The sequence below is a fragment of the Python bivittatus genome, unplaced genomic scaffold (genome assembly GCF_059951505.1).
Source record: "Python bivittatus isolate LINGU-HERP-01145 unplaced genomic scaffold, Pbiv_v1 ctg000700_np1212, whole genome shotgun sequence".
Taxonomy (NCBI): domain Eukaryota; kingdom Metazoa; phylum Chordata; class Lepidosauria; order Squamata; family Pythonidae; genus Python; species Python bivittatus.
Window position 1 is genome coordinate 33,400,040 of NW_028277098.1, and position 13,950 is coordinate 33,413,989.

Consider the following 13,950-nt stretch of genomic DNA (forward strand, 5'->3'; position numbering starts at 1 on the left):
GTTTCACATGATTTGGAACATTTTTGCTTGAGCAACAGTCTCCAGTTCCATCCAGTGTATAGAAATAACTGCAATGAATAGTCCTGGAAAAGCTCTGGAGCATTTCCATCAAATTCAATTCTCCTTTCTCTTTCCTTTCCTTCCTAGTGCAGCTACCCTTTTCTCTTCCCCATCTCTAGCCATCCTGGGTTTTTTTTCTTCTTCTTCTTCTTCTTTTCTTTTTTCCCTGCTAGAAGGGAGAGAGAATGTCCTTTTGTGTACTTACGTGTAGGAAAACATGAAAGAAAAATGGTTGTACATGCAGATACGGGATCAGTTAATTTGAAAAATGAGGCACTTTTATAGACTATTAGTTAATTAGTTTTTGTCCTAGCCTTTTTTTAAGAGTGGCTTTCAGCATACATACCTATATGAGCATACACTGATATGCATATGTTATATGCATCCACTTACTGGTAGAGAAATCCTTAGAATTGGATGGAGTTGGCAAACAGAAACTGACAAAGTGGGAATGTTGGGTATTCTACAGAATTTATTTTCTCTCTACTCTTCCTTCTGGGAAGGGATAATCTTAAATTTAGGGTCACCTTTTTTTCAGAAGCAAGTTCTCAATCATCCTCCCAATAAAGAGACATATTGAAGTAAGATTCTTCCCCCCAAAACAATTATCAAGCTTCTAGAACTTGTATAAACTATGATAGGGATATGTCGATGCTCTCAAGGAGAGATATGTAAGCTAAACTTTTCCCTTAAATATGCCCAAGGAGTGAGAGAAATACTTAGTATTTAAGCATGTAAGAATTAAAAAGAAATCAGACTGTGTCTAAACTCATGTGTCAAACTCATATAGTTGACTTATCTTTGAATTCTGCTTGAAAGGCTCTAGGTTTAATTCCCACTGAAGTGCTAAACCTGTGCCTGAAAACTATTTCAGACACATGCTGGATTTCCAATATTAAATGGCATGATGTTTTCCTATCAATATAAGAGTCAGGTTTCTTATAAATACAATCTTCAGATTGGAGTTGTTGGGCACTAATGAGCCAACATTATAGAGGTCCTCCCAGGTTTGAGGAGCGCTGAGATGAAGTGCCTTTATTAACAACATCTTCCAATGTTTTTCCAAGGAATATTACCATGGTAGTCCCGAAATGGAGACTCATGGTTAATAAGATGCATTTTGTAAGCAATGAAATATGAGGCCACCAGAAATTCCTGCAGAGATACACATTCCATTCTGTACCACAGGATAGAGTGATATCTTCTATCCTTGAACTGAGTGATTTTTCATGTGCGTGTGGTCAAGCAAAAAAAAAAAAAAGTCAGTCCGTAAATTCCCTTGTTAAATTATGGCATTATGTACAGACCAAAGCTAAGGAAGAATGGTAAATTTTGTAATATAATAAACTGAGGAGGATCTGAAAAAGACTTCTTTATGCAGAACTAGCTAAAGACTTCAGTGAGTTGGATCAGTAAATGTATTTTTGACAGACCAGTACTTCCTGTAGAGAACTTTGGCGGATAGTAGTAGGTTTTAAATAGCTATAAGCATTTATCTCTTCCACACCCAATATAACATAACTGTTTATGATATACTGGAATTAATGAAATACTACAAACAAAGCATCAGCATTGCCAGAGATCATGGAGATGAGATGAGAATCTGCATCTGTTATATGCCCATAACATTTGTTTGTACAAACAGTTTTTCCCTGAAAGCAGTGTAAGTCTGCTTCTTCCTCACAACACTACTTTCACATTCTGAAAGCAAGAAAAAGGAGTATATTTTAAGTCTTTTATTTTAAAAATGAGGAAGACTATTACAAAATAAGATCTCCTGGTTTAATACCATCTAAGTTGTAAAGAAAGAAAAGATGGCATGCCCTATGCTTATTACGGAGATCAATTTTTCTTAATGTTATTACGTAACACATTGTTCTGATAATTCTTGGAGCATATGGGGTTACCATTAAATGCCTTTCTGCTCCAATCACAGCCTCATTTATAATCCTCTGGAAATGTTCTTTCTGCACCTTATTTATGCATTGTAATTTAATTACTGGCCCTGAATCATAAGGTTTTTTTAATGAACCTTTACTCATTTATAAACCAATACTCAAGTACAGTTACTCTGGTAATATGAAAGCAAATTATTCTGCAATCTACATCACTAGTTATTCCATTTAATTGCTAATGTTTTCTAGATGCTGTTGCCATATTTTTAAAATAAGCATTTTAACAAGATGTTAAAATCAATTAATCTTTTCAATCATAATACCAAAGATTACTATAGAAATGGCATCAGCTGTTATTTTTCTGTAGTTTGGCTTTTTGTAATTTACTACTGCAATTTGATGTTCATTAATTTCAAAAAGAACCTAGTCTATTCAATATATTATAAATAATAATTTATATTTACATTATATACTTTTAAAGCATTTTACTTTAATCTCTCTTTATTAGACAGTTCATTTAATTTACATTCAATTACTTTAGTATGCCACATATCCATTCTAGAGGCCTACATATTTTGATACTGTCATGTTCATATCATTGCCTGGTTGTCCTAAAAATGTATTATGTGCATGAAGCTACACATTTTGAGAATATATGACTATGCTGGACAAATAAACAAGGATACAAGAGCAGTTAATGGTTAAGAAATACTTATAAGCAAGTTACAGAGTTGATGGTTTCTACAGCCCTGCACCTTTTCTGAAGATTGATACAGATGGCAAGTTAGATTTGAACAAGACAGATAATGGGCCAAAAGTTTATTCAACCATGGCTCATTGGCAGGTTTCATGGTAAGTCTTCCTTTTTACATCCTGTCTTGTAAAATGGGACTTATAGTGAACTATTTTGCAGTTATATTGACATGTAATAAAAAAGTTTTGGGACTCCACACATTGAAATATTGGAGAAATTATTATAATAGTGCAACCTATTTTTTTATATAGTCTGACTTTTATTAATTAATGTGGGTATTTATTTTTTAAATTGTTTTCTGGTTTTACTCTAATTGTGAGCCGCTCAGAGTCACCCTCTGGGGGAGATGGGCAGCACACAAATCAAATCAAATCAAATCAAATCAAATAAATAAATAAATGAATAACCTATATTAGGTATTAATTATTTATACCAAATATCTCTGACTTAATATAATGATATGTTTATATTCCAGAGTAGTTTACTCTGTAGATTTTCCCAGGTATACTAAGAGAACAAAGGTTGGCTGATTTCACATCAGAGTGACTCTACCCTTTACTGACTTAAAGATGCTCTGTCATTAGACATACATTCAGTTCTACTCTCCAGCAACATGGCTGGACCTTTCTGACTTAGGCTGGTCAACTCTATTTCCTTATTATTAGCCTTCTACAATCATGAAGTGATTTATTATTGATTAAATAATGAAGAAGAACCAATGAGGAATCAATCAGTAAATATAAAGATAGACCCACTCAAAATTTTAAGGTAGAGTTAGTAGTAGCAAAAGGTAGGAAAAACCATGAGTTCAAAAGCTCATGAGCAACTGCTGATGCCTTCAACAATATATTGTGATTGAAAGAATAGCTTTGGGATTTGTGGTAGACTACAAATCCCAAAGCTATTCTTTCAATCACAATATATTGTTGAAGGCATCAGCAGTTGCTCATGAGCTTTTGAACTCATGGTTTTTCCTACCTTTTGCTACTACTAACTCTACCTTAAAATTTTGAGTGGGTCTATCTTTATATTTACTGATTGATTCCTCATTGGTTCTTCATTATTTAATCTTAAGTCTTTATGCAACACAGAAGCTACAACTTCTGTGTTGCAACTTTATGCAACACAGAAGCTGCAACTTAAAAAAATGATAATCCTTGCATTTGGCCTACCCAAAAACTTCCAGCTGTAACACAGATTAAGGAAAGGGAGACGATTCTTCCACTGTTACTTTCCCTATTTCTATATAAATAAGAGAAAGAACAGAAAGAATATGTTTGGAGGTAAGAACAGATGTTGAGTATAGGGGCATGAAGCCTCTCTTGTTCTCTCATATTAATCTGAGCCACCTTTCTTTCAAACTGGCCTTTTTAAGACACTCAGAAACTTCTTCTCTTCCTCCACCTTCTCCTCTCCTGAATTAGGCTTCAAAGAAATTTAGCGGCAGAAGAAATAAAATAACCTATAAATCCTATATTTTCATAGCTCTGTCTGTCTGGCAATCAATAGATTCATGTCTATCCTTAGGACGCTTCCATTTGTGTTTCTTCTTGCAAGCACCTCCCTTAATCAGGGTTCTGAATCCTCTTTTTAAAATGAGTTCAAGAGTGACTATACATCTGCTGGCATGCTCTGAGCTCTTTTACTACAGTCCAAAGGGACTGACCTTGCTATGCCCAGGAATGCATGGAATTCATGTAGACATTTTCCACATGATAAGACCTGGTTTTTCCCCCAGGCTCTGGGGCCAGGATGTTGATGGAGCTCATATGGGGGTGGTTGGTGGATGAATGTGATTTTTATTGGGTGTCAATGTTGTTTATTGTTTTAAATAGTCTTTTTAGTATACTGCGTTTGCCGCCCAGAGTTCCTCTGATAGATGGGTGACTATATAAGGTTGCTTAATAAATAAAATAAAAATAATATGTCATCTCATGTATGATCAAGAGTCCAGGATTCCACCATATCTAATCTTGATCATAATTCTTTTGTTGTTGTTATTCTTCTTTTCAGTTAATCTTTTCATAGCAGAGATCCAGTGGACTATGGCTCCTATTTTCCTGAAGCTGACAGACATGCAATTCTCCATGTATCAGTTTTAAAGTCCACATGTAAGGAAAATAGTGCTGTCATCACACATTACAGTAAAAAAAAAAAAAAGCCTGAATATACATCTCAGGACTTATCCAGAAAACAGAATACTTATAAAGGACGTGTGTTTTACACATTATGTAATTACTTCCCTGAATCTCTAAGTAATCAGAATTACTTAGAATTGTGTATTTCATTGTATTACTGAGTAGTACAATTTGTATTTTGATAGCCCATACCTAACCTGTGGGCTACCCCCTAATTATCATCCTTTGAGACATATATGGCATAAGATGATTTCCACAAAGGATTGGTATGTCTCTTGCAGTCAGAATCGTTTGGTAAATGGAGAATATGCATAACTGGAATACCCTGTCCATTTGGCCTATCAGTTAAGAACTAGATTGCTGGTTTCATACAGCTTCAGCAGCTAGCTGATCAATCTGATAAACTCTATGGAGAGCTGACAGAAGAAAGCACATCATTAAACACCTCTTTTAAAGAAAGGGGGGAGACTGGGAAGGGAATTGATGATTTAGATCTGCTACTTATAGGACAGAGTATGAAAAGGGCAGTACAGTTTTTGTTCACACTTTGCTTGATTGTTATTCTTGCTCTGAGAGTCTAAGTTCATGGCCTGTTTCAGACAATCATTCCAGGTTCCATAAGCCTGGTTAATAACTGGCATTAAGCAACAGTCCTTTTTTTCTGTAATAAAGAATGTCTGGCTTAATACAAACCATGATCTTTGCACCAAAATCTGAGTGCAGCAGGAAGAGGGGACCGAAAGACATTTGGTGCTGAGCAATTTGTTTCTCAGAATAATAAAACATGGAACAATCATGAGAACCAGCTTAAGTATTGTATGGTCCATTACTGAGTAGCTATTCTATTTGGCTTTGGATTTTAAAAATCATGGGAAAGTTTTAAATGAAAGAGTTTTCCAAAGAATGTAACAGGATAGGATGCAGAATACTGCCATTGAGGATAATGGTACACTGAAATAGAAAGAGCAAACAACATTGTATTAGATTTATTCTTCTCCAAAGCGAATTCTTAATTTATACATAAATGTGTAAGTGGTACTTATTCTGTCATCATGTTTTCACTGTGCAAAAAAACAGATAATGAGTACATAAGTAATAAAAATAAATCCATTCTTTTTTGTGGGGGAAGAAATTCATTTCTAATGTTGTTTGCAGTCATACAGAGGGTCACTTATTAAACAAATTGATCTGAAGATCTGTTTGCAGGCCATAAATGGGCTCATAAAGGAGGTAAGTGTCATAATAACTTTCCTTTTTTCAGTTGGAAGTATGAGCACTTCAGAGTCATCTAATATATGAAAAAGAAAGCTTTACTGCTAAAATGTTCCAATAATGCAATAAGTAGATATTATAATTCACCAAATGACAGCAGTGACTCAATAAAAAAAAAAAACCCTACCAATTCTACTTTTTCAAAACCAGTGAATTGTTTTGTTCAGGTATATTACCTAAAGTAAGATTTAAATTCACCATCTACCTTCACACTGTGCTATTCTAGAATTCTATTTACTGACAGTATTCACTATATATTGAATTAGGTATTTAAAAGCTAAAGCACAAATATGTTGTTTGATTGCATCATTGTGCTATATTGCAAAAATTATTTGACACATAAAAAATATTAAAGGTTAATAAAAATGAAAAAAAGATAAATTCTATAAAATCAGGAGGAGTCTGGTAGCACCTTTTGCAAATAACACATTTTATTAAAAGGCATAAGCTTTGTTGAGCTGCAGTTCACTTCATCAAATGCATAAAGTGATTAGAGTGATGTAGGATTTAAAATAAGGGGAGGGGGGAAAGAGGAAGACAGGTTGGTTATGCTGATGCAGGTTACATGAGAAACAGATTACAAGTACTTTATCAATTATCAATTGTAATGTGTTAAAAACCCATTCTATATATTGAGACCTTCCAAAATTGCCAGAAACCTTTTGATATATGTGAGTTAGCAACCTCTCACTTAATGGTGGAGATAAAGTCCCATCTGTATACAAATGCCTAAGAAAGCTTTTAGCTTTTAAGAGAGATCACAGAAACAGAACAACAAAACATCACTGGTTGTCATCTACAGCTCACAGCTCAAACAATATTAGTAAGTTACAACCCATACTCCCCCCACCCACCCAGTCCTGCTGGGCTGCTTCATTGTGCAGGGGGATGATCGTGAGAAAGATGAGTGACGAACACCAAGAGCATATACCAACAGTATATATTCCCAGCAGGGTCATCCAAGGTGTGAAGGTCATCCCAGCTGCCCAGCTAAAGCAAACAGGCATCTATACTGGGCAACAGCAATATAGGAAAATACTGGATGTGGATTATCACTTTAGATAATCATCTAAAGGCACCATCTCATATTGCACAGCAGAAGGCAATGGTAAATCACTTGTGTATTTTACCAAGAAAGCCACATGGATAGAAAATATAAAATGATTAATGATATAGTACCAGATGATGGGCCCCTCAGTTCAGATGGTAGTCAACAAGCTACTGAGGAAGAGCTAAGGATCTTTCGGAATACTAATGGTGTATATGATTTGGCTAGATTGATGTAATGGAAGGCATGTGTGAGGAGGATACTGGAAGGAGGATCAAGGTTATCAGGAGGGAGGGGGAGCATTCCTGGAAAGGTTACAGGGCAAGCGCTTCCTCAGCCTGCAGCAGGACCATGAGAAGATGAAGAAGATGAAATTAGCCCCTCCCTAAAGTCTCACAGGATATATCCACTAGTTGCTTTAGCATAGGTTTAGTCTGGCAAGATTCTATTAGGTGCAAGCTAATAAAAGAACTATACTGGACCGGACTACCTCATTGTCATTCTTGGGCTGGCCTGATAATTAAAGCCTTTAGAACATCTAGTTGCTGATGTTGTCATGCAGGAAAGGAAAACTCAAAGCTGCAAAGACAGAATTATGATAGGAACATGAAACGTAAGAAGCACAACTATAGGAAAGCACAATACAGTGAAAGATGAATTGACTGCATGTTGACATCTTAGGCATCAGTGAATTAAGATGGACTGGAATTGGACACTTTTACTCAGAAGATCATAGTGTTTACTACTCAGGACATGAAAAACAAAGAGAGAATGGCATTGCTTTCATAATTAGGAAGGGTATATCAAGAATAGTATTTAGCTACAGTGCAATCAATGATGAAATAATATCTGTTAGACTTTGTGGAAAACCCTTGATTATGACAATTGTTCAACTTTATGCTCCAACCACTGAGGTAGAAGAAGATGAAGGTGACAAGTTTTATGATGAAGTTCAATTTGAAACTGACAGAACATCCAACCAAGATGTGGTTTGGAGACTGGAATGCCAAAGCTGGAAATATTAAGGAGGGAAATGTAGTTGGACTGTATGGCCTAGGAAACCAAAATTAAATAAGAGAACACTTATCAGTTTCGCCAATCCAATGATTCCTTTATTGCTAACACAATCTTCAAACAACTAAAACAACACACACACACACCACCAGTTGGGATACACAGAAATCAAACTGACTCTATTATTGGTAGAAGGTGGTGGAAAGAGCTCATTTGTAACAGCAAAGACATGACCAGGGGCTGATTGCAAAATACATCATGAATTGCTCATGTGGAAGTTCCAAGTTGAGCTAAAGCAGCAGAAGAAAGGCAACCAGTTTCTACTATATGGTCTTAAATACATACTCACCATTTTCAAGGAAAACACCCAGCATCACTTTGAAATCCTGAACCTCATTGATCAGGAATCAGAGGAACTGTGGAATAAACTTAAAGAGGCTGTTAAGGATGAATGTGAAAACAGACTGCCAAAAATAAAATACACACACACACACACACACAGAATAAAAAAAACTGGATGTCAGAACAAACCATGAAAATTGCCAAGAAGGGAAAAGAAGAGAAACCATACCCAGGAAAGACAAAAATCTCAGGAAGAAACTTTAAGAAAGAATTTTAGACAGCTCTTAGAAAAGAAAAGAATTACAACAAAATATGTAAAGGTGAAGTTAGATCAGCACTCCGGTCATTACCAAGTTAAGAGGCTGCAGGTTTTGATGGAATATCTACAGATATATGGCAAACAACAGAAGAAGAATCAGTCAAGGTTCTAACCAAGCTATGCCAGAAAATCTGGGGAACAGCATATCTGGCAAACACACTGGAAGAGGTCAATATACATATTGACTTGTGGAGGAAGAAATGGTGGACTGAAGACAGCTCTGCAAAAAGCGGAGTCAATGACTGCAGCAAAGAACGAAAAGCTGGTAAGTAGACCAGCTCTTTGGAAGCTCTCCAGACAAAGAGAGGATGGGAGATCACCCACATGCACTTTGAACAGTTGCTCCTCACAAGGAGACTGCAAGACAACACTGGGAGATAATGGGAATAGCCATCTTGCTGACAACTGCAATTGGTACCTTTTAAAGGACACTAAGTTCTCAAACTTCCTTTTCTAATTACATTCAGAAATTGGTTGTTAACTACTTTTAAGCTATTAGAGACCTTCGGATCGACAAGTCTGAAAATGCTGGGTGAGTTTGCCTTCAATCTTTAACAAAAGAAAAATTTTAATCATAAGCTTAAGAATTAAAAAAAAAACTAAATAAACAGCAAAAAGCTAAATAAGACTTTGATCCTAGAAAGTTATAAATGGATTAAGGGTCCAGACAAATTTGGAATAAGATTTTGGAATTATTTATAAGAAATCCTTCCCATGGGAAATAGATTTGTTTGGACTTTTAGCAAGACACAATAAAGATAAGCAATTTTAAAAATTGGATACTAGACGGACCTAAAGATTTTAGTTAAAAGAGAAAAATACATGTCTGATTGACAGCTACTTAACTGGGATTTATAAAATGATGCAAAACATTATAACATTGAAAATACTGAAGAACACTTTTGAAAAATGGAATTAGAAGTTAGTATCAACAATGTCAATACTGATGCTTGCGTCTATGGATAGACTGTGTCCAAAAGAAACAGGAAGAAATGGCAGATGAAGAACAAGTTTTATTTGACAAGACAGAGACGGCATCAAAAGTGGATCTATAAATGACAGCTACGAGAATGATATGAAAAAGGATGTCTCGCTGGTCATACAAAAAAAACCAATTGATGTTTCAAAAATCAAAAGGGAAATACAAATAATAAACCAAAAGAGTGACCTGGATATATATATATTTCAATTGGATTTACTGAAGAGGCTTATTAAAGCTTTGAAGAATCTTGTGAGAAAGGAGAAAGAAAAAATGAAAAGAAAAGAAATCAAATTTTACAACATTATTTGAATGAACTAAAGATTAAGACTGTTAGAAGTAAAAAGAAGGACTATAAAGTTGGTTTATTTGATCAAGGTTAAAATAAGATATGTTGCTATTTCTGGTAAACCTTAATGGACTTTCTGCTGACACCAGGACTGAAAAGGTGATGCTTTATGGATTTGTGTATAGATAAGAGATGGGATATGGGATGACGAGATCATTGGTTGTAAACTAAGAAGGGGTGAAGAGTTACTAAAATTGTTTATACTTGTAATGAAGGTTAGAAGTCACTTCTTTACATATTTCTTTTTTCTTTCTTTACTATATTTTTACTTTTCTTACTTTTTTCTATTTTTTTTTTCCTTTTCCTTTGCACCATTTACTCTTTCTTTCTTTTAGTTTGTATTAGATTTTACTATTGTAATTAAAAGCCTTAATAATTATATTTTAAAAAAAGGAAGCAGTCAATCTACATATCAATACCAACAAAAGGCGACTTAACAGTCTAATAAAAGTGTTAGCTGGAAAAAGTGCTACCAGACTCCTGATTTTTTGCCACCATATATTAACATGGCTTTCCTCCTACAGTCTACAGAGAGATTCCAATTGAGAGCATGTGCCTCAAGTAATTGTTCTATTAAATATAGGAATATTTTTAAAATCTATTCTTGTACAGTTTTTTCATACCTGTCTTTTCCAGTTTCCTGTTTGAAGAGGTCATCAAAATGAAGCATTTTGTGTCGGGATATCATATATACTTTTAACTGAGGTAGTATTTGATTCATCAGTTGTAGATTATTATAAATTAATCCTTTTCCATCTCTTCTCATGTAAATGCTTGGGCCCCAGAAGATAAATACAGTCCCGTGACTCATATTTAACAGTTCATTTCGATTTCGTAAAATTCTCTGGATACTGGAATGAGCTATAACTCGCAAGCTTGTCTTGTTTCCAACATCTTTTCCAAATCCCCGTGTAGGCGCATCATTCATTCGTATTACACACTCTGTCTGATCGATCCTGTTCCCTTGCTGGCTTCGCAAAAGGTGTCCAGAGCTTGTTACTAGAGCACAACTTGTGCAATGCATTTTCAAAGGCTGCAGAGAAATAAATGTCTCAGTATACATCCAAATATATGTCTCAATACATATCCAAATTCTCCAGAATTGGGGAAAAAACACTCCACAAGATACATGGTAAAAAAAAGAACAAACTAAATGCAAGTGGCAGGCTTCCAATATCATTATGAAAAATTAATTCCCTTCCCCTATCCATTATACCTCAGAAATCAATATAGCCTGGCAAATTATTGCCAGTTTGCAGAAACATATTTTTCTTTATCTAGGGAACTATGAGACAGCCAGTTTGGTGTAGTGGTTAAGACACCAGACTAGAAACCAGGAGACCATGAGTTCTGATCCCACCTTAGGCACAAAGCTAGTTAGGTGACCTTGGGCTAGTCACTCTCTCTCAGCCCTAGGAAAGAGGCAAGGGCAAACCACTTCTGAAAAACCTTGCCAAGAAAACTGCAGGGAGTAGTTGAGGCAGTCACCAGGAGTAAAAAGAAAAAAAAAACTGACTTGAAGGGCCCCCCTCCCCCCAAAAAGAAGGAACTATGAATGCAACAGAAACCGTGGAACTGCATTGACTTTGGCATTTTAGGAGCATTCTACTTGTGATGGGGAAAAGGATGGGGACTTGATCTTAGTGGTTCAGCCTTCCCCTCGTAGTCCGCTTCTGAACAGCTGCTCTAGAGGGATGGACCCTCCAGCCAGCATGAGAATTGATGCAAGGAGTGGAAGGAGAATCTGTGATGGAATGTATCTACAAAGAGCAGGGTGATGTGGTGGGAGAGCAAGGCTATCAGGAAGGAGAGGGTGCATTCCAGGAAGGGAAAGGAGACAAAAGACAACACAGTCCACAGGGGGAGCGTGGGAAGCATAAGAAGTTCAAGGTAGCCACTCCCTAGAATCTCCCAGGGTATATCCCCTAGTTGCAGTAGTATAGATTTAGTCTGCAAAGATTCTGTCTATATGGCGTAAGCAAATAAAGGAACTTAACTCAACTGGACTGCTTCACTGTTGTTCTTGGGATGGGCCTGACAGAATTAATGCCTAGGTATTGTCTTCCTGTTCCATTTTTCTAGCTGACAGCTTCCACTAGATCCCAATGTCTTTTCATTGTCTAGATCCCAATGAGTCATTTCATTCATAGATGGGTGAATATGTTTCCAAACCACAGGGGCCTATTTTTCTTTCTTTCTTAAAAAGTGATCAGCTTTTACATACAGTATGAACAAGAAAGTGGGATGGAATTTCTACCATTTCAAACAAGTAATTTAATGTTTCAGTATGTGACTTCCTCTTTGAACATTAACATGACTCTACTAGATCAGTGGGAGTTTAAAAAAAAAGAAAGAATTATTTCAAATTAGTCCACTTCCCTTTCTTATATCTCAGGCGCTAAAAAAATTCAGAATGTTTGTTTTGACACTGCATCTTCATATTGAACAATTATGCCAACTGAGTAATTATTTTTCCTATCTTTCACATCTGGGTTTTGCATATCCAGAGGCCATTTTTTGGTGTTATAATTGCATAGCCCTGATATATATTTCCAGACAAACATAACTTAACTAAATTCCAAAACAACCTTTGCAGTTACTTCAGAGGATATTTCATTTGTTATCTTCATTGCTTCCCAAAGTAAGATGATCAGCTTGATTGAAATGTTTTTTATCCTCAAATCGAGGGTTTCTGATAATCATAAATGGAACATTGTACAGCTGCTATATATTCATACATAAGAAAATATGATGCCTCATGGTGTTATTCTTGCAAACAAAAGGCAGTTCCATAGGAAGATATTCTGGGCTAATGAAATTTGCAAAGCATTGTTTAAGTTATTCTTTTATATATAGAATCACAGAACTGTATATTTGGAAGAGGCCACAAATATCATCTAGTCCAACCTTATGTAGGAAAACCTTGAGAGGTAGCTGTCCAAACTCTTCTTTAAAATCTCCAGAGATGGAGAACCCACAACTTTTATAAGTAGACTGCTCTACTGTTGTACAGATCTTACCATCAGGAAGTTTTTCCTTATATTTAAATAAAATCTAGGTAGCTGCAAACTGTGGTCCCAGTTTCTGTAACAATGGAAGATAGTTCCTGACCATCTTCCCTGTGCCACCCTTTTATGTACCTGTACATAAAACCATCTTTTCTCTTTTCTCCCAAGTTCTTCAGTCTCTCCTCATAGGTGCCAGCTTTATGAGGTAGACGAGACAGGAAACAAGACCAGATGAACTAATTCTACTTTATTGTAAGGTTACATTAACAGAATCTTGCAAGTCTGAAAGTACTTCTCTCCCCCCATCCCCTTTACAGCCCAAAAACTAGGGAGGGTCTCTTCTGAGTCTCTGCCCACATTCCTACTGGGGCTAAGCCACCTTTTATCTGACTGTTCTCTTGGTTTGTATCTCATTGCCCTGTCTCCAAAGGTCATTCCCATATACCATTACAATAGGGCGTCTTCTCAAATCCAGTATCACCTTTATTTATATTTTATTTCATTTTATTTCACTGAAATATATATAGCCACCCATCTCACACAAGTGACTCGAGTGTACAAGGATTAAATACATGCACACATACAAACAAATCCTACACCACATAACCTTAGGTGCCCAAGGATAAATAGTAACCCCACTCATGGGAGGGAGCACATCAACAACAGTAGAACTCATCTACTAACCTGACCGAAATGCCTGGCAAAAGCCAGATCTTCAGTGGGTTACAAAAGACTAAGAGGGTTGAGGCCATCCAAATCTCTGGGGGAATGC

General features: G+C 36.0%; 1 protein-coding gene across 1 annotated transcript in view; it reads right to left on the bottom strand.

The window, feature by feature from the left end:
* ST6GALNAC5 (ST6 N-acetylgalactosaminide alpha-2,6-sialyltransferase 5) overlaps positions 1–13,950 on the bottom strand; it is a 75,845-nt gene that overhangs the window by 6,496 nt on the left and 55,399 nt on the right. The window contains exon 3 of the mRNA XM_007430958.3: positions 10,794–11,203. Coding sequence (XP_007431020.1) covers positions 10,794–11,203 — 410 coding nt within the window. The remainder of the gene's footprint in view (positions 1–10,793; positions 11,204–13,950) is intronic.